The sequence below is a fragment of the Lampetra fluviatilis genome, chromosome 47, assembly GCF_964198595.1.
Source record: "Lampetra fluviatilis chromosome 47, kcLamFluv1.1, whole genome shotgun sequence".
Taxonomy (NCBI): Eukaryota; Metazoa; Chordata; class Hyperoartia; order Petromyzontiformes; family Petromyzontidae; genus Lampetra; species Lampetra fluviatilis.
In genome coordinates, this window is record NC_136321.1 from 7,006,776 (window position 1) to 7,031,759 (window position 24,984).

The 24,984-nt window shown below is 51.4% G+C and overlaps 1 protein-coding gene across 1 annotated transcript in view; it reads left to right on the forward strand.

Moving 5' to 3' along the window:
* Positions 1-226: 226 nt before the first annotated feature.
* SNX9 (sorting nexin 9) overlaps positions 227-24,984 on the forward strand; it is a 61,497-nt gene continuing 36,739 nt past the window's right edge. The window contains exons 1-6 of the mRNA XM_078877153.1: positions 227-238; positions 4,897-4,983; positions 18,215-18,289; positions 21,000-21,173; positions 22,827-22,911; positions 24,210-24,405. Coding sequence (XP_078733279.1) covers positions 227-238; positions 4,897-4,983; positions 18,215-18,289; positions 21,000-21,173; positions 22,827-22,911; positions 24,210-24,405 — 629 coding nt within the window. The remainder of the gene's footprint in view (positions 239-4,896; positions 4,984-18,214; positions 18,290-20,999; positions 21,174-22,826; positions 22,912-24,209; positions 24,406-24,984) is intronic.

Consider the following 24,984-nt stretch of genomic DNA (forward strand, 5'->3'; position numbering starts at 1 on the left):
TCTGGTTAAACTTTCACCACTTTTTACATCCAGCGCCCGTGGCCAAAGGTCGCGCGGGTGGGGGAAACGGTCACATGACGACGCACGGAACTCTCGGCGCTTTTGCGGACCGACGGCAGGGAGAGCGTCGCGCCCTCGATTCGGTTCGTCGCTTCGGGGGGAGCTTCGGGAGAACCTCAAAGGCGCGGGCGGGGTCAGGCAGCCAGCTCACCCCACACGCCATCCGATGGCTTCGCAGGTAAGAAGAGCGGTAGAGTGGGGGGGGGGTCGATCCAGACGACGTTTGAGTTTTTTTTTTTATAAACCTGGAGTGTCGGGGGGGGGGGGAGAGGGGGGCTTCTGCTAAACTGGGACCCCTGGCCCGGTCACGGTGTTGAAAGCCCTCTCGGGGAGTTGCTTTGCACGGGGAGGGCAGGCCGGGCGTTTTTGTGGTAGTGCCGCTGCCCAGAGTTCAACCTGGTCTTTGTACCCGACGTCGGTTCTATTGATCTATTTCAACAATCACAAATCGTGTGTGTGTGTGCGCAGCAGATCACGGGTAAGGAGGAGGCCGAGTTTTGAAAGTTCAGTGAAACTGTGGCAGGATGATGGGCCATGATGGTGATGGGTTTGGTTTGATGTTGTCCGAAACCGCAGTTTTTCGTTTGAGCCGGGAAGGTTTTGGCAAGGCAACGTCGTACAGTAGTAGGTGGGTAAAGGGAGTAGTAATGCTGTGTGGAAATCGTTTTTGTTTCAAAGAATGCTGCTATTTTAAGGTAAGACTTTGAACTCAAACAATGTTGGGCAACACCCACAATTGGCATGTATACATTTAATTGGGACAATGTTCCTGATGCAAACAGATTATTATATATATGTTTTACAGGAAACTAAATGCGTGTTGGATGTTGCTGGTTTTAAACAGCGATACAGAGTGGTGGACTAGCTCACCCCCACCGCACTATTACACCCGCAAACCTGAGCTTGAATCCCAGGTGACAGCCAACATCGTTGGCAAGCGGTTGTTTCAACTTGTCCTGGGGCACCTTGCACCCTTCAACAACCCTTGACTGGTCGGAGTGTTTGCCCGCACAGTCGCGAGAAGTCGAGGTACTCCGTAAAACGGTTCTCTTTTTAACAGGATCACGCGGTCACTTTGGGGAGGGGGGGCTATTTAACACATTCCTTGGAAGTATGACTCCACGGGCTAATAACATCCGTGGCCAGAGATACCTGTGCGGACATGTCCTGGAGCTTCCCCTGCACCAACCCTGATCAGGGTGGCAAAGTGTACGGTCAAAGCAACCGCATTTGAGTTGGGGCAGGGGGCATTCTATCCAGCAGTCGTGGTTTGACTACTCAGCGATTCATACCATGTCAACCATTCTATCAGGGCCCTACTTTACTAGAGACCAATTCAGAGCTTACTGGTCACCCCGTGCCCTTATAAATCGTTCATCCCACAAAGTCCCCATCCACAAGAGAGAAACACAAAGACACATGTTGTTGCCCGTGTTGAAACGGCTGTACGCCGTATGGACCTGAAAACTCAATTTCCATGCACACGAATACGGGGTAAACCGTGTGGGTTGTGACCGGATTATCCTAGTAGCAAAAGTAGCATATGCTACGGGCCCCGCGCTAAATGCTTTCAAGCTATCAATTCCGGTTCAGTGATTCTGCACTTGCTCTATAACTACAGTATAGTACTATACCGCCTTCAACTTGTACGAACGACTGGGTGTTTAAAGGTTAGCGACTTGTCGTATTATCTGGCTGTATAACAAATGAAAAAAAATACAATTACTTTACTATGCAAGTAAAAAAATCGTGTTTTAATATTTACTTATTTTTTTCATGCCCCCTTGATAACATAGCTTAGTCCGGCACTGGTCGTGACAGTTATGGAGATGTAACATTGTTTTTTTTTATCGGACCGGGGTGCCCCCTTCGAGGGCACGTGGCGATCACGTGGCCTCACACCTGCGTCGATCCTTGTTCACAAAACCTCCCCCAGTCACCATCGCATTTGTCTCCTTATGTTGGCATTGGTCTCGCAGCACTCCTCCTCCTCATGCTTTTCTGATTTCCGTTCACTTTAATAACAACATCTTCTTCAGCGAGTGGTTATTCTAATGCGAGTTGTGTGGGTTTTTTTATTGTCAGGATGGATTTTTTTTTAATATACGCGCCCTTTCAAAAAATATAATCTATTATATTCTCATATCTGGCTGTCGCCTGATGAAGCTAGTTGTAATTACTGGCGAAACGTCGTACTCGGATTGTAAATGTTGTGGCTTTGCTCTCTAACACACGAATTTGCATGTTCTGTTTACGTGACAAACCTTACTAATTGGCTGTGTCGGGTGGTGGTGGGTTTAACGACACATTTATATATTTATATGCGATCTAACAACAAAAAACAGTATTATGGATCTCATCTGTATGACTTTCCTTTGTCAATCTACTGCCGGATGAGGGTCTCCCTCAAATCGTGCCGGTCGTGGGTGATTTGACTGTACCTTAGTTGCCAGACCGCGCAGGTTGCTAAAGGTGGGGAGTCATAGAAGTAAAATGTTATAGATTGCTCTGCCCTTGCCCTCTGTTGCCCGCAACTTTTCTGCACAGCAAACCTGTCACTTCAAACCTGTTTTAATCTGAAGATCACCCGGCCATAATCAGGCTACAAATGTGTAGGCCTTTCCTATTGTGTCTAAAAATTATAATAAGTGCATTTCGGTTTAGTGGTTCGTGCCAGTGAATCACACACTCCACTGTTAACCTCGTGACCGAAGTTTGATTCCCATTCACGGCTATAACATTAATGCCAAATTGATAGATTAATCGATCCGAGACTTCCCTGCCACACCAACCCACACTGACCAGCGTGGTGAAGCATGGTCAAACAAAGCACTTGACTGACATGGTGTGTGCGGAGGCCTGCATACAACAGCGGATTGACGAATGGTTGTATGTTTTGTATTTAGATGTGTTGCAGATTCTAACGAATCAGACATTTATATTCAGGAGAGTGTGGTTACTTGGAAAGCAATCTGTAAATCAGAGCACAAGATGCCAATAGGGGCCGTCCATAAATGACGTCACGCACCGGGGGAGGGGGGGGGTCAGACATTTGTGACGATCTAGTGACGAGGAGGGGGGGTGAGAAATGTGACGTCACATGAAAATGCGCAACTCTAAATAAATATAGACAACACGTTCTACTTAATTAATGGACTTTTTAATAAATGTTTTCTCCTACAACATCAGAGTGCAGCGCCACATTAAATACGCACTACAATGACAATAGTTTAAAGCGATTTGAAGCTTTCGTGACTGCAGGAATCCATATATTCTTTGGTTCTTACGGTAAAGTCACATAAATAAAATTGTATTATATAAAGTCACAAAATCTAATTTTATTTTATAAAGTCACAAAATAAAATGTTATTTTATACCTACGTGACTTTACCGAAAGAACCAAAGACTATACAAAATATTTCATTGTGAATAGCCGAGCCATCTCTCCTTTGGCTCTTTATTTTTTTTTTAAACCAGTGAGCAAACCATACAGTTGGGTTGATTTCCTCTCTGGGGCTTTACCAGGTTGTCGCGGGATTGCACGGGAGAGTCCAAAGCGTCCAGCCGAGTTTATTTCCTCGATTTAATTTTAGCTCCTCCAGGAAAGAGGCAATGACGTCTCAAGGTCTGATAAGGGGACCGCCAATAAAGCAGTACAAAGACAAAAGATCCACCGTACAGCCTTCACAGACTGTTGGGGCAAGTGCTGTTTGCGAGCATCTATGCAGGCCGGCACTGCACACGAGGAGGATGGGTTGTTTAAACCACACACTGCACCAGGTATTCATTTGAGGCTGAGTCGACTTAGGGGAGGAGGCCCAGGATCGGTTCAGATAAATCGTCGTTGGTGGTGGCCATGAGCGGCAATCGAACCCGGGTCGCTGGGTTCATAGTTCAGCGTGCTAACCACTACACCACCGTTCCCCATGATAGAACAGTACGGTACGCACCAGTAAAAAACTTACTGCAGGTCTGGCTGGGTTAGGTTACATAAAAGTCTGAGGTGGGTGTGATTATGATTTATTATTATGGCTATTTTTGTATGATGCTTATTTAGTCAGGAAAGCCTCACTGAGTCTCAAGACACTTTTGTCAAGAGGGTCCTGCCAAGTTATTTTGTCATTCGAGGTCAATGTTGCTGCTTTGTGTAATCCCAATTGAGTAATTTGTCGGTCAATTTTCAGCATTTGGATGTTTGGCCAATACCAGTTACATTGTATTTTTTAGCTATGGCAGGAAACCGCGGAAACATGCAAGCTGGACTCAGAGAGGCACCCGAGTCAGGAATCAAACCCAATGCCTTCATGTTGTGAGGCATACGTGTTACCACTGCGCCACCCAAACGAAATTTTCATCCATGTACTCTGTAATGAGTGTGTGTACTCGTATGTAATGCACATTTATTTAAGGACGCTACTGGAGAGTTGGAGGCAGGCACCCTCCAGAATCAACAGAAGGCAGAGAGAGGAGTGATGCTCACAACAACGAGCAGTGCCCCGGGCGGCTAAAACGCAGAGAGTTGGCACAGCAGGGGGTACAGATGGTGCATGCATCTGCTTGTTATCTCAGTCAGTCAACCCATGGCACCTGGGTCTCTTCCGTGACATCCTGCCAGCGAGCCTTTGACACGTCACGTTGCCTCAAAGTGCACCTAGCATGGCACAAGCGCTGGTGGTGCCGTCACCGCCACTAAATAGTGAACGGCGGTTGTTGTTGTACGTGCACATTACTCGCACGTCCAGACAATACATGGTAAATGGACTAAACACGCATGTACATGTGTGTGTGTGTGTGTGCGGGTGCATGTATGTCCCTGTCGTTTGCTCGCATTTGCAGGCCAAAGTTCTCTATGACTTTGAGGCGGTCCCGGGATCGGGAGAGATCTGCCTTGCAGCCAACGAGATCATCACGGTCACGGACATGGTGCGGTTACACACACGGACACGTCGAAAACCTTCGGGGCCCTTCATTAGAAACGAGGAGCACGAATTGCCGATGACGATGCCTCGCGTAAAGTGGCAGGGCCGTCTGACGGAATGTCGCCATTCGGTGGATGTGCGATGATGGTTAAATTGAGTTGCTGCTTTGTATTCCAGACACTACCTCGGCAGTTTAACGCGTAGGCTTTCGCGACCAACGTTAAACCTAACATAGGTTTTTTTTTTTTTTAGGGGTTGGATCGCGTAAGTATAAATGTGTCGTTGAAAACCGCCACCAGCCGCGATAGCCAGCTATCGCCTCGTGAAGCTCGTTGTGGGTTTACTCTCCACCACACCGGTGAGCTGAAGTAATAACCCATTGGCACGTTTTGTTCACGTGACAAACCTTACTGACTGGTTGTCGGGTGGTGGCGGGTTTAACGACACATTTATATTTACGCTATCCCACTCAAAAAATCCTTTATTATGGAGTACCTGCACAGGTGACACCTGGACGAGCCCTGGTCACCTGCCCAACCGTCAACCCACATTAACCAGGCTGGTCAAACAACCTCCAGGACTGACACGGCACGAAGGAGGCATTTATCCACCAGTGGATTGACAATGTGATGGATATTCGTATTCTTATTGTTGTCATTAACCACCCCCCCCCCCCCATCGTTCTCAGATGTTTTTTTTTACTGATTGATTGCTTCTGTGAACAGGTGTCTTTTATACAGGTAACAAGCTGAGATTAGGAGCACTCCCTTTAAGAGTGTGCTCCTAATCTCAGCTCGTTACCTGTGTAATAAAAGACTTGACCACGATCTCTGGCTCAATGTCCTTTATTCGGTCCGTACTGCGTTCCCACACGGCTGTCTCTCTTATTCTCTCTGTGCTGGTTCCGATGTCACTCCAGTCCACATCAGCAGCCCCGCTGCTGTTCTTGTCGCTCTTGCAGCCCCACAGCAGCTCCGCTGCTGTACTCTCACACAGCTCCCTTGGCTGTTCCTGCTGCAGCTCTGACAGCCTCGTGCTGTCTCGCCTTCTCGTCGCTCCTGCGACTCTTGGCAGCCACCCCGCTGCCCCTCACACACAGCCTTACTGCCTATCTCTATCTGCAGCTTTACACCTCCCAGTAGCTCCCTACTGTTCCCAGGGTTGGCTCCCGCTTCTGACGGTGCCCCCTCGGCTCGTACGCCCGCGTGGCCCCACACCTTTTCCATTCACACCCCGACTGCCTTCTCCTTCCGGTTTACCCGCTTAAGGACCCCCTACCTTTCACCCACGTCACCTGGCTCCGCCTCCTCGTGACGTCACATCCGGAAGGTCGCTTTCGCCCGCATTACACCACCCTCCCCCATAGAAAAAACCCAGCCGACCTCGGCTGAACAACACCAAAGCGTAATGCGGTGAACCGACCTTCCCCCTTAAAGGACACTAAGCATGCAATATAACAACAAGAACAACACACAAGTAACATCGACGAACGTACGAAAGCATGCGATAAATACGACGGCAAGAACAAGAACAATAACAACATACAATCAACGAAACGTAAGCGATTTGGAACGAGTGCGGGTCGCCGGCCCGTCCCGGACGGTCGGCGGCCCACTTGTAGAACGGGGACGCGATGGAACACGAGAAATGACAGGGGGTAATTCCCCTGCTGCGATTGGAAGTCCACCGACATCTCGTGTCCCTGACGAATCATTCTTGGTCGTATTCCGCGAATGCGCCTGCAGCGGGGTCGGAAGGGTCGCCGGGCTTGAAGGTCCCGCAGCCCTGGCAGGCGCCCTCCGAACAGGCCCACTCCTCCCCCGCGGTGTCACGGTCGGCCTGTCTGGAACAGGTACGACAGGCGCTCTAGCAAGATCAATGGACGCAGGCGGGGAAGAGTCAGAGTCAGCAGCAACAGACCCCGGCAAGGCAACATTGGGAGATGACGCATCACGTAGGGGAGCAACATATGGTTTCAACCGCGACGTATGAACAAACCAACGGCGAGAACCAAACTGAACGCGCGCCGACTGTGGATTGGGAACCTCAATGAGGCGCACAGGACCATGCCAAGGTTTGTGCAATTTAGGAGAGGTCCCCGGCCGCACCTGCGGGCAATGGAGCCAGGCCAGGTCTCCCACCTTCCAGGGGCACTCCCCCTCAGACCGCCGAGCATACCGCTCGTTCCGGGCCTGGGCTTTGGCCGTAGCCACGCGGGCGTTTTCCCGCGCCTCCGTAACCCGGCGAACCGTGTCCTGAATGTATTCAGGGAGTGGTTTACGAGGTCCCTTCACCCCAGTACCCAATTGCACATCCACCGGAGGCACGTTTTCCCGACCATACATAAGGTAAAACGGCGAATACCCTGTAGCCGCATGGGGCGTCATCCTGTACGCCGAAAGCACTCCGGGGATGTGCAGATCCCAATCTGATTGCTGTTCACTCACAGTATGGCAAAGCATGGCAGACAATGTCCTGTTCAGCCGCTCAACCATACCATCCGTCTGCGGATGGTATGGAGATGTCCGTATCTTCTTAGTCCCAAGGCCTGCGCACACTTCAGCCAATAATTTAGAAGAGAAATTTCGGCCCTGGTCCGTGAGGAGTCTCTCAGGCGCCCCCTTGTCCATAATGTACCCAAACAAAAAGGCGTCGGTGATGGCCACGGCCGACTGATTGGGCAACGGCCAGGCCATCGGCCAACGGGAGAGATACTCAACCCCTACCAGCAAATATTTATTTCCCCTCGCCGATGGTGGGAAGGGTCCCAATATGTCCAGTGCCACCAATTCATTGACTCGAGACACCTGAATCGACTGGAGAGGCGGCACGTAAGGATGTTTAGGCGGCTTACGCCAGGCGCATTCAGGGCACGCGCGCACGTGCCCTACGACATCTGTCGCCATGCCGTGCCAAAAATAATGACGTTGTAACGTCAACAAGGTCTTCTGCACCCCTAAATGCAATAGTGTGTCACAATGGAGAGTTCTAATCAACTCAAATCGCAAGGACGTTGGTACCACCACACGCCAGCTTTCCTGGAACCTTTCTTGCCACATAAGCAGACCATCTCGGAGAGCGGTTCGCGGCCCCACAGCCGAACTCGGACTCCCATTGTCCCTCATAGACCGCTTCCGCATGGACAACAACGACTCGTCCATCATCTGTTCCCGAATCCAGACAGACCGCGGCAGATTCAAAACCCCATCAGTCGGTCCCGGTTCCATCGGAGTATCCGACTTCCTGACGGCCAACGTGAGCGGCTGAGGGGGGTTCAGAATCGGCGAACACCTATGCGTCCCCGACGCACATTTACAAGGGGCGCGCCCTGGTAATCTGGAAAGTGCGTCAGCGTTCGCATGGCGCACTCCCTTCCGATGTTGAATTTGGAAGGAAAATTCCTGCAGCGTGTCCAAACAACGTGCCCACTGTCCCGATGGCTGGTCCATTTTAAGTGCATATTGCAAGGCCGCATGATCCGTACGCACAATAAAAGAACGACCGTAAAGGTACGGTCGAAATTGCCGTAGGAAAAAAACAACCGCCAAAAGTTCTCTACGAGTGACACAGTAGCGTGTTTCCGCAGGCGACAAGACTCGGCTACCATACGCCACGACGCGCTCTACGCCCCCTTTAGACTGTGATAATACCGCCCCAATACCTGTGTCACTCGCGTCCGTATCAAGAATGAAAGGGCGATCAAAATCGGGATAATCCAATGTCGGGGCCGTAGCCAATAGATCACGCAGACTCCGAAAGGCCGCCTCTTCCGGCTCTTCCCAAACAAATTTCCGTCCTTTACCCGTAAGGAGATGCAAGGGCCTCGCAATCGTCGCAAACCCCGGCACAAATCTTTGGTAATACGAGGCAAATCCCAAAAACCGCCGACCATCCCCCACAGAGGCCGGAGTCGGCCAATCCCGGACACACGCCGTCTTTTCCGGATCCGTGGACACCCCCTCTGCACTCACAATGTGCCCCAAATAACGGACGGACCGTTGCAGTAGGTGGCATTTCTTTGGTTTGAATTTCAAATTGGCAGAGCGCATCCTCGTGAACACTGTCTCCAGCCGCGTTAAATGTTCCTCAAATGTGCGGCTGAACACAATAATATCGTCCAAATATATAAGACACGTCTCCCACTGCAACCCCGTCAAAACGAGCTCCATCAATCTTTGAAATGTAGCAGGGGCCGCATTCAATCCCATCGGGAGGCAGTTGAATTGAAATAACCCCTGCGGCGTACGGAATGCGGTTTTCTCCCGTGAGGACTCGTCAAGGGGAAGCTGCCAAAATCCCGAAGAGAGGTCCAGTGTGGAAAAGAACTTAGCCCCCGACAATGCGTCAAGGGAGTCGTCCATACGCGGCAGGGGGTACGCATCTGCCACCGATATCTTATTCAATTTCCGGAAATCGACACAAAATCGCAATTTGCCATCCTTTTTCTTAACCAAGACCACAGGAGCGCCCCATGGGCTGTTAGATGGCGATATAATGTCCGCAGCCAACATGTCTTCCACCGCCCCCCGAACGTGTTCTCGCTCCGCTGGACTCATCCGATGCGAATTTAACCGAATAGGGGCAGCGTCGCCCGTCTCAATGTGATGGGAAAGCAACGATGTGCGTCCCAAATCCAAATCGTCGGAGTTGAACACATCCGAATACGTCAGCAACAATTTACGCAGCGCATCACGTTGCCCCACGGACAGGGAAGAATTTTCGTCACATAAGGTAGCGATCCAACGATTATCCGAACCCCTTGGCTCGGAAACACCAGCGACCACTCCCCGGCGATGCGGACAATCGTGCGTCGCAAACGCCGTAGTGGCATGTGCCACAACCGTACCGGCCGGAACACGGATGTTTTCCACCCCCGCATTAAGCACCTGTAAAACCGGTAATTGATCCGGCCGGACGATGGTCTGTGCCCCAACTAACGCCAATCCCGTTGTTATCGTGGCGGATGGTGACAACAAGACCCCTAATGCTCCTAGCCGATTGGGCAGGGGCTTCCGATACCGCAAGGGTATAAGCATCTGTGAACCAGGTGGGATGTCCACAGATGCGACGGACAGCGCCTGCACCTGTACGGCCGAAGCAGGTCGCCCCCAGGGCGACGGCAGAAACGAGATTCGACGGCCCCCCGGCAATTCAATACAATTCTCATTGATTTTAATCAAAATGGGCATCTTAGCCAAAAAATCCGTGCCTAGTAAGCAAGGAACCGCCAAAGATCTCGATATTAACACAACGCCCGAAGCCGACACATCCCCTATAGATATCTTAGCATCCACCTGGTCCACGATACCCATACTACCCCCGTTCGCAGCGACGCAAGACCCATAAACCGGACGCACAGCCCCCGGCGGAATGCCCAACAGATTGAAAATGACATCCGATATAATAGTCGCAGACGCTCCCGAGTCGACCAAAATGCGCACGTCCACACCTTGTATGGACCCCGGTACAGTGGACGAACCCGTAGCGGCCGCGACAACTCTCCGTGCCAATTTGCACCACTGCGTAACTGAATGACAAGGCCCCGTCGATGGCCTTTCTTTAACAACAACAATAGGATCGCGCAACAAAGGTGGTGGGTGAGGTGTAAAGCCTTGCCGAGTGTCTGGTGCGTGCCGACATGCCTGTTTCGGAGGTTCCTTGGTCGGCTTGTCCGGTGTTGTGGGCTCCTGCTGCGGCGGACCCGGGAAGCGGGCCCAGCAATCTTTGGCGTAATGGCCCCTACGGCCGCAGCGGAAGCAATCGGCCTCGTTGCGCCGAAGCGCAGGTCTTGCATCCCGGCGGCCCCGTCCCGATGGCGTAGCGCGCGGCCCCGGCCTTCCGCGTCCCGACCATGGAGAGGAGGCAGCCGTCAGCTCCTGTGGACCCCGCTCATCCGGCACATAGATCGCCCTTGTGGGGTCCCACCCCATCGCGCCTCCTTCCTTGACGGGCCCACCCGTCCATGCCGCCACTTGCTTCCAGCGACGGAGATTAAACTGCGCATCCAGACACTTTGCTGCCGCCCGGGACGTGAGCTTCTCATGCCCACACACAGGCATGGGGATCCCCAGATCCCGAGACAGCTCCAGCATTTTTCCCAATATGAGAGGCTCGAGCAGATCCTGTGGCGTGTCAGGATATGCTGCCATGGCCAGCTCCAACACCGCACCCCTGAACGCCACGGGCGATTCTTCGGGTGCTCGTTGTCGTTGAGCGAATCGCCGATGCGCGTCGTCAGGTGGCTCATAGGCGTCGGCCATTTCCTCAAAAACTCCACATAAAGTCTTCTTCTTATCGGCCGTTATGGAACGGAAAAATCGAACAGATTCGTCGTCCAGTAGAGTCGGCAACACTTCCAAGGCCTCCGCATCGGTCCATCTTGCTGAACGAACCGCCGCCAAAAATCGGCAGGCGAAAGCGCTCCAATCGCCCCCGATAGAGAATTCCTTAACTGTAGTAAGGTGGCGACTCCGACTCCTCTTTACGCCGTCTTCCAATGATGGTTGTTCTGGAGGCAAATTCAAAATGGCGTCGGCCCGCGGCGTGGCCAAGATGGCGGTTTGGCGCCGCGGAGCGCGCAAGATGGCGTCTTCTTGCCGCGTGGCCAATGGCGGCGGCAGGGCAGGCAACGTGGCGGCCCGTGGAGCACCTTCTCGTTCCATCGTCGTCCTTGGCGTAACGAGGTGACATAGATGCGCCAGGACGTCCTTGAGTGTCTCCAGTTGTTCTGCCACCTGTTGCCATCTTTGGTCAGCGTCCGATGTTGTTGACGGACCCGCCATCGCGCCGACATTTTCCACGCCCGTCCCCGTGCTCGCCTCAGCAGGGCTCTCCTCCACCACCCCAGCAGAATCCGTGGTCGGAGGGAATTCGTCGTCGTCGGACGAAGAAGCCGATGCTGGCGCCGGGGGAATTTTCTTCCTTACTTGCTTAGACATGCCGTTTCACTTCTGACCCCAGTGTAATAAAAGACTTGACCACGATCTCTGGCTCAATGTCCTTTATTCGGTCCGTACTGCGTTCCCACACGGCTGTCTCTCTTATTCTCTCTGTGCTGGTTCCGATGTCACTCCAGTCCACATCAGCAGCCCCGCTGCTGTTCTTGTCGCTCTTGCAGCCCCACAGCAGCTCCGCTGCTGTACTCTCACACAGCTCCCTTGGCTGTTCCTGCTGCAGCTCTGACAGCCTCGTGCTGTCTCGCCTTCTCGTCGCTCCTGCGACTCTTGGCAGCCACCCCGCTGCCCCTCACACACAGCCTTACTGCCTATCTCTATCTGCAGCTTTACACCTCCCAGTAGCTCCCTACTGTTCCCAGGGTTGGCTCCCGCTTCTGACGGTGCCCCCTCGGCTCGTACGCCCGCGTGGCCCCACACCTTTTCCATTCACACCCCGACTGCCTTCTCCTTCCGGTTTACCCGCTTAAGGACCCCCTACCTTTCACCCACGTCACCTGGCTCCGCCTCCTCGTGACGTCACATCCGGAAGGTCGCTTTCGCCCGCATTACACCTGTATAAAATCTTTCTGATTGAGAGGGGGTCAAATACTTATTTCCCAGCTGTAGTCAAACCCCCTTTAACTAGCGCTGCTGCCACATCCATTCGTCAGCCTTCAATCTTAACCCTGGCACTTGCCACCGCCGCCTGAGGTGGAGAATAAAAAGAACCGAATTTTATTTCATTCAGACGGCGAGCTCTGATAAGTGTTCGGACGCATTGGGGGCCCGCAGACCAATATGGAATGGGTCGTGCCGACGTGTCGCGACTTAACGACAATCGTCGAAGGTGTTTTATTTATCATCTTGGTTCTTTCGGTAAAGTCACGTAGAAGGGAAATAATAAAATAATAAAAATAAAACATAATAAAATAATTCTCACGACGTTTTGGCCACAACGCAAGCAGCGTCATTCAGACGCTGTCTTTCCGACAGACCTGTTCTTCACCTGAGGACGGCTGCTTGCGTTGTGGCCGAAACGTCGTGAGAATTGTATTTTATTATGTTTTATTTTTATTATTTTATTATTTCCCTTCTACGTGACTTTACCGAAAGAACCAAGAAGATGAATCCCTGCAGTCACAAAAGCTTTAAATCGAAAAGTGTTTTATTTAGTTGTTGGGTAATTGTCGGTTTCAGAAAAGTAGGGGGGTCGGAGGAGCGTTTTAGATGGATCGAGAACGGGAGCTGAATTGTGTGGAGGTGAAATATGGTGGGGCAGCTGGTCTAAATCATTTTGCTGTCACCATTCGCAGCGTGAATGACGCCTTTTGTTCAAGGCTAAGTGAGTGGCTATTAGGGTGCCATTACGTTTAATGAGAGCATCCGGCGTAAACATTAAGGGAACTGAAGGTTAAGATAAATTGATCGCGAGTGGCGGTGCACGATTCTTTAGCCCGTTGCGGAATCAACCCGGCGGTTCGTGTTTTGATGCCCAGCCACACTGACGTGGGTGCCGAGTGACACCTGGATCCCTCCTGGAGGAGCCCCTCACCAAGCAACAGTCTGGAACGATATCATCCCTCTGCACATTCGCAGCATCACCTCAATCGCCTCCTTCAAGAGAGACTTAAAAACTCACCTCTACAATCACGCTTTCGAGCGACTCTGAGCTTGGCTCCGCGCCTCTGAGTTGCGGCCACTACGTCTGCAAATTTGCGCGCGTTACAAATTGAACTATTACTATTATTATTATGAAGCAGTGATTTACAAAAGGGCCGTGGTTCAAGACACGAGTCGGATTTCGCCGCAATGGCTCCACAACGTGCAAGCCGTGCTACAGGCTTAAGTTGCGTTCGATAACTTCGGATGGTGTGCGACGTTGTAGGAGCGCGGCAGAGTTCGCGTGCAGAAAAGTTGCACCATTTTGCAGCCGAAGGCTCGAGAGCAACGGCCACGAGTTGCGATGCGACGGTTAGAAGCCTGCGACACGTCGCGCAACACGAGCACGTTGGTGGCTCACATCCGAATGAACAAAAAATTAACCAGTAAAAACAAAGTTTTTCACTATAAATCCTTTATATGAGTGGCATCGGTTTTATTTTATTATTCATTTCTGTTTTTCTTGAGTAAGAGTTTCATTTTTATCACATTGGTATTTTAAATAAAATATGAAAACAAATTTTTCCTACAAAGTGGAAAATTTTGTAAAAAAATTTTCACGAAAATAAATTGTCACGCACAACGAGTCTGTGTGCAAAATGTCAGCTCGATTGGATCACGGGAAGTGGGTTAAAAAACGACCGAAAGATTTGCACGGTCGTAAGCGCGCAAGCAAGCAAGTGAACTTAATATAAAGGATTTAAAAAAACAATTGGGCCCCCTTAGCAGCGGCAGCAGCAGCAGGGGCTAATTGTGTGCACTTTTCTCCTGTGACGCGTGTTGCTTTCGTAACGAGAATTGGATTTAACGCGATTAACGTATTGGGGAACACGTATTTTTACAACGCGGACGCAAGTAGCGGTCGTAGCGGCTAACTCGGCGTAGCATCACGCAAGACGGGATGCTGCTGGATGCTTCTCGGTGCTACCCACGTGCCCTCAGTCTTTGTTCAGCCTGCGTACGCATCTCACGTGTTGTCGTGCTTTACCCCGTGATATATATTATTTATTACAACGCGATTTTTCCATAACGTGGTGTTATTCAGGAACGCAACTCCCGCATTATAGGAGAACGGACTGTACGTACTGTCCCCTTGTGGGTCCTGGCTATAGCAGGAGAGGCCACTTGGCCATCCTCGTTGTTGAAGGTTCCACGGTTCGAATCCAGCAACCGCCCTGATCACTTCTGCGGTGTGCAGTGACCAAAAATAACACTACGTGCCGTCTGCTTCAAAGTGGACATTTAAGGCCCCCCTGACGTCATTTCAGGGGCCGAATAGAAATAATAATTTGCCTGCAAATTACTCAGTTGGTTTTAAGCACACGGCAATCATCACCCCCTACGAGCAGATGAATACCCTCAGGTTACTCCTGCAAATGATGCTGCACTATCCTGGTCTCTCGAGCTCAAACCAGGTTAAACAAAATAGACTTGAAACTTTCAGAGAAGAGGAGCTCTGATGTCCTACAATTGTACATCACACACGCAACGACTGGCTCTTACTGAGCGTTTTCGTCCGTGCGCTAAAAAAAAACCCACAACCGTGGCATTTATAAAAGTGTAATGCGGGCGTAAGCGACCTTCCGGATGTGACGTCACGGGGGGTGGAGTCATGTGACGTGGGGGGAAGGTTCGGGTCCTTAAGCGGGTAAACCGGAAGGGGAAGTCAGTCGGGGTGTGAGCGGAAAAGAGTGAGGCCACGCGGGCGAGTGTGGAGAGGGGGGGGCGCCGACGGCCATCGGGAGCCAACCCCGAAGATAAGAGGAAGCTGCGGAGTGGTGTGCAGCTGCAGAGGAGACAGCCAGAAGGGCTGCGTGTTAGAGGCAGCGGTGTGGCTGCCAGGAGGAGCTGCGGAGAGAGAGAGAGACAGCAAGAGGCTGTCAGAGCTGCGGAGGGAGAGGAGTTGCAGCGAGTACAGCCAAGGGGGGCTGTGTGAGAGAAACAGCAGCGGAGCTGCTGTTGTGGATCGGGCCGACATTGGAGTCAGCACCGTGGAGAAGCTACAGAGTAAAGACAGCCGTGTGGGTGTACAGCACGAACCGAATAAAGGACACTGAGCCAGACATCGTGGTCCAGTCGTTTATTACACTGGTGTCGGAAGTGCAACGGCATGTCGAAACAAGTGAGGAAGAAAGTTAATCCGGCGCCTGCATCGGCTTCTTCGTCCGACGACGACGAACTCCCTCCAACCACGGATCCTGTTGGGGTGGTGGAGGAGAGCCCGGCTGAGGCGACCACGGGAACGGGAGTGGAGGATGTTGGCGCGGTGGCGGGTCCGTCGACATCATCAGACGCGGATCAACGATGGCAAGCGATGGCGGTACAACTGGAGGCACTTAAGGACGTCCTGGCGCATCTATGCCATCTCGTCGCGCCAGGGACGATGGATGATGCAATTGGTGCTCCGCGGGCCGCCACGTTGCCTGTCCTGCCGCCGCCATTGCCCACGCGGCAAGAGGCCGCCATTTTGCGCGCTCCGTGGCGCCAAACCGCCATCTTGGCCACGCCGCGGGCCGACGCCATTTTGAATTTGCCATCACAACCACCACCATTGGAAGACGGCGGGAAGAGGAGTCGGAGTCGCCACCTTACAACGGTTAAAGAATTTTCCGTCGGTGGGGACTGGAGCGCGTTCGCCTGCCGCTTCTTGGCGGCGGTACGCACAGCAAGATGGACCGATGCGGAGGCTTTGGAGGTGTTGCCGACTCTCCTGGACGACGAATCTGTCCGATTCTTCCGTTCCATAACGACCGATAAGAAGGCAACTTTATGTGGTGTTTTTCAAGAAATGGCCGATGCTTATGAGCCACCAGATGATGCGCATCGGCGATTCGCTCAACGACAACGAGCACCAGAGGAGTCGCCCGTGGCGTTCAGGGGTGCGGTGCTGGAGCTGGCCATGGCAGCTTATCCTGAGACGCCACAGGACCTGCTCGAGCCTCTCATATTAGGGAAAATGTTGGAGCTGTCTCGGGATCTAGGAATCCCCATGCCTGTGTGTGGGCATGAGAAGCTAACTTCCCGGACGGCTGCTAAGTGTCTCGATGCGCAATTCAACCTCCGTCGCTGGAAACAAGTGACGGCGTGGACGGGGGGGCCCGTCAAAGAAGGGGATGCGCTGGGGTGGAACCCTGCGCAGGCTGTCTATGTTCCGGATGACCGGGGCCCTCAACAACTGACGGCCGCCTCCGCTCCATGGACGGGACGCGGCGGGCCGAGACCGCGCGCGGCGCTACCAGAACGGGGCCGTCAGGAGGCGAGGCCTGCGCTTCGGCGCAACGAGGCCGAATGTTTCCGCTGCGGGCGTAGGGGCCACTACGCCAGAGACTGCTGGGCCCGCTTCCCGGCTCCGCCGCAGCAGGAGGCCTCGGCACCGGTCAAGTCGGCTAAAGATCCTCCGAAACAGACAGGCCGGCCGTGACATTGCGGGGGACGAGGGGCCCTGCTCGGAGGACGCCTGCCAGGTCTGCGGGACCTTCGAGCCCTGCAGCCCTTCCGACCCAGCTGCGGGCACGGTCACAGGACAAGCCCAAGACTAACTCTTTAGGGACACGGGACGGCGGTGGACTTCCAGCTGCGACAGGGGGATTACCCCCTGTCATTCCTCGACTTTCATCGCGTTCCCGTTCTGCGAGTGGGCCGCCGACCGTCCGGGACGGGCCGGCGACCCGCACACGTTCCAAATCGCTTACGTTTCGTTGATTGTTGCTGTCTTGTTATTTTTTTTCTTACAGTTGTATTTATTGCATGCTTTTTGTACGTTCGTTGATGTTAATTGCGTTGTTGTTGTTGTTCTTGCTGTTACATTGTATGCTTAGTGTCCTTTAGGGGGGGAAGCTCGGTTCGCCGCATTACGATTTGCTATTGGTCAGCCGAGGTCGGCTGGGATTTTTCTACGGGGGAGGGTGGTGTAATGCGGGCGTAAGCGACCTTCCGGATGTGACGTCACGGGGGGTGGAGTCATGTGACGTGGGTGGAAGGTTCGGGTCCTTAAGCAGGTAAACCGGAAGGGGAAGTCAGTCGGGGTGTGAGCGGAAAAGAGTGAGGCCACGCGGGCGAGTGTGGAGAGGGGGGGGCGCCGACGGCCATCGGGAGCCAACCCCGAAGATAAGAGGAAGCTGCGGCGTGGTGTGCATCTGCAGAGGAGACAGCCAGAAGGGCTGCGTGTTAGAGGCAGCGGTGTGGCTGGCAGGAGGAGCTGCGGAGAGAGAGAGAGACAGCAAGAGGCTGTCAGAGCTGCGGAGGGAGAGGAGTTGCAGCGAGTACAGCCAAGGGGGGCTGTGTGAGAGAAACAGCAGCAGAGCTGCTGTTGTGGATCGGGCCGACATTGGAGTCAGCACCGTGGAGAAGCTACAGAGTAAAGACAGCCGTGTGGGTGTACAGCACGAACCGAATAAAGGACACTGAGCCAGACATCGTGGTCCAGTCGTTTATTACAAAAGCACAAAAAATATGCGGACGTCTCTTAGCAAGATATAAAAAATATGTTGGTGGTATTTGGACACCCAAAGTGGCTGCATCCCTGCTCGTGGCCCCTAGCCCCCCCCCTCTCCTCTCTCGCCCCCCTTTCTAGCCCCCCTCTCTAGCCCCCCCCCCCCCGCCACCGCTTGTGTGTTGACGTGATCGATGCTCATCTCGCAGACCATGGGCGAGGGCTGGTGGACCGGCGTCAACTCCGGGGGAGAGAACGGACACTTCCCAACCAACTACGTGGAGGTGCGCAGAGCCCGATGCACTCACCACCCTCCCCCTCCTCGATCCGTGAAGCCCTCACTTTTGCTTGAAATCCGTTTGATCCACGTTTGAGTCACAGGTGTAGCCGGTAAGGGCTTCTTTTAAACTATACCCTTTAAACTGTGCTACCTATTAACCAGAAGCGGATTTTGACATCTATATTTACGGGGCAGGGATTCGCTTTGTCCCTCACATTAGGAATCGCAGGTGCATGTTATTTTTGTTCTTAATTTTAAACTGCTGAAAATAAATTAATAAAGGTGCCCAGTTTGGGGGGTGTGGGCATTGTCCCCCCATGTCCCCCCGCCCCCCCCAAACTCCGCCCATACTATTAACTGCTGTTTATTTTACCAGGTAAAGCCCACTGAGCTTGACAAAGCGTCTTATCACGTGGAAATGTATATCAGCCAAAGACTCGAAACGCACACGTTGTTTCTAAATGTGGAGGGAGAACCCCAGAGGACCCGGATGAAAATCCACACGACCACAGGGAGAACATGCAAACTCAAAGTCTACAGGCATCAGCGTGGGGATCGAACCCAAGACTTCCTGTACACCAGGCGAAGTAGTCAACATCTCGCCACCGCGACACCACGTGGCTCTCCCTATGGGTCTATGGGGTTCATCACTTTTGGTCGGAAGCTTCCTCAGGAACTGGATTAGTTGCAGGCAAAATGATCAACTGGAAGCCGGTCTTTTTTTTTTTGCAGCGTTAAATCTGCAAATGGTCAGTAATAAAAGAATGGTAAATATTGCTCCGTTTCTCACTTTACAACCGTTGTAACTATGTAATCCTGTAACATTTTGCTGCCGTATACGTAGATGAATACATGAAGCCTATTGTCAGTGTTAAAATCTCCTTAAAACAGGCCCCCAGTTAACACGTAGCCAAAAGGCCTTCAATCCAATGAGTACTTACATTTACAAGACAGCTACGACATCTTTCCCCAGAAGGCAGCCATAAAAACGATTCAATGCTGTCGTATATGTTACGTCTCACGAGGTCGTGCGTGTTGGTTTTGCCGATCGCTCGCTCGGTAAGATCCTTGGACCACGAAGCAGTTTTCCTCGCGCTCCAAGCTGCTCGGCAGAATGAGTCGGCTCAGAGATTTCCAGGGAGCCAGGCGGGGGTGCCACGCGTTGTTACAAGGTGGCCCAGATGTCCTGTCACCCCGCAATTAAATTATTGAAAACTTAATATTTTAAAAGTACGTTTTTTTTTTACTTACAACAGAAAATGAATGTGCAAAGGAACAAAAATGTTCGGGGTCAATTAATTGGAGGTCACGACACATCTGGATCACTCTGTGCACGTGAGCAGCGCCCACAACCAGGGAAGGAGTCCAGAAGTTTATTTCCTAAATGAAAAAAGAACCCAGGCCAAGCGCCGTCAATAAAATAAAATGTGGGGCCCCGGTAGATGACAACGACGTTGGCTGGAGGTCCCATCCCATCCCTTACACCATCATCGCCGTTGTCAAAGCGAGCGACTATGCAGGAGTAGATTGTTACCCATATAAAAATTATTTCATTAATTAATGGGCGCGATGGTGGTGTGATGTTATCTTCTTCGCCAGGAACGCAGGAGGTCGTGGTTCGATCCCGACCCTGACGCCTGCTGTGTATTTGGAGTTTGCATGTTCTCCCCGTGGTCGCGTGGATTTTTTTTCTCCAGTTTTCCCTGCACATTTAAAAACGTACATGGAGATTATTTAGATTAATTTGGTGCTATAAATATTCAAATGTTGGGACACTTTGTTGAGCTAGCAGTTGTGGCCAGGTCACTTCTGAAAAATAAGTTAATACCTCAGTGGGCTTTGCCTGGTAGGATGCGGATGGTTTAGTTGTGTTTGTATGTTTTTGTTTGATTTGTTTATCTTTCTTGTACTTTGCACTCTGTTCGTGCTTTTGTAGTGTTTGTTGTTGTAACATTCTTACCGACCCCTACTGGACATCTGTGAAAAAGAGCTTTACAGCTCATCGGATTCCTCCAGGATAAATATTCTGATTCTATACTCTTTGGTTCTTTCGGTAAAGTCACGTGGGTGAAAATAAAGCAAAAATAATTTGCAGCAAAAATAATTTGCAGCAAATTATTTCTTGCTGTGGCTCTCCTACCTGATGACGGAGGCTTGTGTTGCTTCCGAAACGTCGTGATTTAATTTAGTTCTTTTCATTTTTTTTATTTTTTTATTTTTTTATTTTCACCTACGTGACTTTACCGAAAGAACCAAAGAGTTTAGATCCTTGCAGTCACGAAAACCTCAAATCTAGAATATTCTGATTCTGTTTAGAATACTTGCTAAGAGCATGCTTTTGCACATGCTCTTATGGGACAGAGGCTAGATCGAAATTGTGTTCATAAATTTAAATTGGTGGCAAATATATTAGCCAGAATATTGCATCGCCGTATAACCTACATCTCGGGATTAGTTAGTTTGATATTTACTCACCAAACTATCGAGTAATTCAAACATGTTCTTGTATATTTCTTGTTGGGATGGCTCTGAGCTTGTGGCCCTGGTACAGTTGAACTTTACTCCTTTGCACCCCCCCCCTCTGCCCTCTTTTCATCAGGCCTGGCCCCGGGACGCCGTGCCACCTTAGTGGATCTGAGCGGTTGAGTCTGTGTTGACCACACCCCCCCCCCCCCACATTCAAATCCCCTCCCCTCTTAACTTTGTTTCCTCAGCTCATCGCAAACGCACAGAGCAGTGCCCCAGTGCCGATCCCCTCTGCAGCCAGCTCGTCTTACAACCCAGCCCAGGCTGCATCCCTCAGCATTGGCCAGGGGTCATACAATGGGCAAACCCATGACCTGGATGGGGGCATCGAAGAGAATTCTGCCCTGACTGCTCATGACCAGGTGGAGTTTTCCCGTTCTTGCAGTGCAAACAAGTGATTGGATTTGGGCCGTGTTTGCGTTTTGTACGTTTGTGATGTGTTTAACCCTGCGGGGTTATGTTGCCAACAGAGGGCAGTGGGCGGTGTGCAGAGGCCAGAATTCCAGGAATGGTTGACAAAGAGGCTTCACGTGCGCTTGATGTGAATGTTTGTCCAGTAACAACCTCGCCTAGTCACACACTTTTGTTTTTATCAGAAAGATTCAGATTTTGGTTAGTTGGCCAATTATTTTAATCATAGTAGGTAAAAACAATATATATCTGATGGAGTATAACACATGTCATCCCATTGTGTCAAAGTAAAATTGATATAATTAAGGCAACAAGACGATCATATTCATTGCACGTAATGCTTCACCCACGCCGGCAATTCGACGAAATTGTCACAATTTGAGCTCGATATTCAATTCGGTCTTGTTTCTTTTCAGTCTTGTTTCTCAGCTATTGTCTCATTAAGTTCCTCTGTAATTGTAGCGGCATAACATTTGCATACAGTTTGCACGCGTGTCCTTACACGCACAATTCGATGCATGTACCTTGAGCATAAAAATGTGCTTGAATTGACGAATTCATTGTGCACTTCCTCCGCCCTGTGTGTGCAAACCTGTCACCCAGGGGCACAGCTGTCGATGAGTGTGCAGGCCATGCAACTGCACCAGGCTCACGGTCCAGAGAGCTCCAGGCACTAGGCCACAAAGAGAGGGAGAATTGAAAGGAGGGGAGGGTTTGGCTGTTGCGTTGCTTGCACCGGGACCCTTGTCAGCCACTTTTGTCACCCAACAAACGGCCCCTGCAAGTCAAACAGTCAGCCTCGCTGTCTATTTCTTTGGTCGTCCCTTAAAACGCTCACTTATTTTCCCTCGCCCACCTCTTTCCCCATCCCTTCAACTTCCCTCCCCGTTCATCACACTCGCTCGTCATTAACCACTCACCTTCATCATCGTGTATTTCACTTGTCATCATCATTTGTTCAGGTACTCCCATCTTTCTCATCAACTCGTCTCATCTCATGACGCTATTCCGCTGTACAACAAATAGCTAATTCCTTTGTTCAGCTCCTTAATCAAGGCACGATATGAATGAAAATAAGAGAAGATCAAGTAGCTTTTGTTTGGAGTTTATGCAGCCAACTTGGGAGGTGACTTAACCTGGGGGTTGTGCTTTCGCAAGCTTGTTGCAGAAAGTTCCATGGTTGGATTCCAGCGGCCGCCCTGCTTATTGTTGTGGGCGCAATAACCGTGTTACTGCTCGCTTTCTGCTTGGCCGTGGACATCAAAGATTCCCCCCCGATGTCGTTCGCAAAAGAGGAGGCCATTGTATTGTGTGCCGGCGTCATCGTGCAAATTTTGCCGAGTTTTGAAATTACCTGCAGATGACTCAGTTGGGACTATGCACGGCAATAATCGCCCACTACTGGCAGACTCGTGCCCCAGATGACTCTCGTATCCTCGCCTCTTGAGTCCTCCCCTATTTGAACAAAACGAACCTGATATTTGAACATCCATCCATGAGCGAGACACACCGCTTCCGCACGGCAGCGCAGGACATCTTGGCCTCTTCCTCTCTCCGCTCACCAAATTTTGTCGCTGAAGTCTTCTTCTTTGCTTGTGCGACAGAATGCAAATGCTCATGCCGCCTCCTACCAGGGCATGGAGAACCGGGGCTATGACGAGTGGAATGCAGCACAAGGTCCGTCCACAGGTGAGAGCCAAACCACAGCCGGGGGCTGCAGCACTTGAGGGCATGGAGGCCCCCTGAGCCATCATTCATAGGAGGTGCAAGTCCATTGGTAGAACAACAAAATCGAAGTGTGCCCACAGATCGTGTAATGCGTTCCAATATGTGTGTTGTCCTATGGAGTGTGTAATTGCTGGGGAGCTTTGGTGTCGTGATTGTGCACTGCGCTACGAACCCGGCGCTCGCAGCGGATAACTCATGTAGGTGACGAATATCCGAACCTTTACTGGGCAAATGGATTGGGGAATAAAGTCAGAGACAACAATTATTTTTGAAGAAGTACGCGACCGTAGACAAGGCACACTGCGAGAAGTGATGATGGGTAAACCGACGAGATTGGTCAAGTGAATGGCAGCCAAAGAAGAGAATGTGCCCATGGAGAGGGCATGCCCCCATGGAGATGGAGCAATTATATCTGTTCGTGCACACGAGTGAGAAGGATTGTGAAATTTGCCAGAATGAGGGATGGCGAAAGCGTGGGGACGTCTTCATCCAGCAGTGGGTAGACCACGTATGTCTTCTGATGAGGATAATCATAGTTGACCCCAACATCGATTAAAGGGACATAGGCTGTCATTGGATATTCCCACAAAGCGTTGAGTCATTGTACGCACGCACTCCCTCTGGCGAGACGGAGTGAAGCTAATGCAGCGCGTAGACACCCAAAGGGATTACGCAATAGACGGCACAAATTAGTCTCAGCTAGCATTGAGAGCAGTCCAACACAAGTGACATTCCATATCGTAAGTGGAGCAGTGAAGGAACGTGCACATTGTTTACGTTAGTAAGCGACGTTAGGTGTCTGATATCTCGGCCGAATGGCTGAGAGGTTAGAGGGGAGAACCGGCACAGCTGATAACCTGAGTTCAACTCCAGGCAGCTGCCCATGGTGAGTTCATTGTCTCAAATTGGTGACAAATTACTGCGTAAAAAAACATCACGTTACATTTGGTTTGTATTCCTGCCCTGAGAATAATAAAAACTGTTTGACTGTCATATGACGAACATTACTTGCATACGTTGAGCGGGAGGAAAAGAGGTCATATTGAAGGGATCTCAGAAGTAGCTCTGTCACATCCATTTCTGTGGCCCGTTCTCTAACACGACGCGTTACATTGCCCTGTGACAGATCTGAATGGATTTTTGCACCTCGTGACACGACGCGGGTACAGCACAATCGCGCTAACATTTGTGGGGGAAATGAAAAAAAGATGATCAGAAAAAAATGCGTCCACCCATCCTCTCGGTGTCGTCCCCCACAGCACGAACCGGGGCCGGTGATGACGCCTGGGAGGACGAAGTCTGGGACGATGCGAGCGAATCCTCGCCCATCACCCCCATGACCCCCCTGCCGGGCACCAACTTTGCACCGGGGCAAGGGCAGCAGCAAGCGGAGATGGCCGCTCCTGGGCCGTCCACGCTAGTGCGGACCAACACCATGAGGAAAGGCCTGCAGAGGTGCCCGTTTCACTCATCGCCCAGGAGCAGCGTTTGTTATTTACGGGAAACGGAGACTTTAGAGCTGCTCGGTTGTGGACTGAGATGCTGTCGCGGTGTCATGGACGGCACGCTGGACTTGCAATTCGAAGTTCGCCGGTTTGATTGGTCTCTACCGGTGCGCGACAGTTGAAGCAGTCGTCAGGTTTCTTAAATCTCCCCGCTCTTCTGTCCACCGAGCAGTGTAAATGGGTACGGTACACTTCGTCAGTCGGCAGGTTGCGTGTGGTGGGGTAAAGCGTGAGGACTGCCACCTGTTCCAAAGCATTTGGCTGGCGAGGAAAAGTTGACAAAATATCTTCTCGCTCCACCTCGAGTAGGGGCCCTTCCAGCAGTGATGTGAGTGGGCAATTGAGAAATGCTGCACTTTTACCACTGCACATTGGTGAACGTTTAACTTTGATTATTGCTGCATTGCGCTTAAAATGTGGCGATATGTTGACTACCTCGCCTGGTATCCAGGGGTCGTGGGTTTGATCCAGACCCTGACGATGCATATATATTTGGAGTTTGCATGTCTCTCCCTGTGGTCGCATGGAT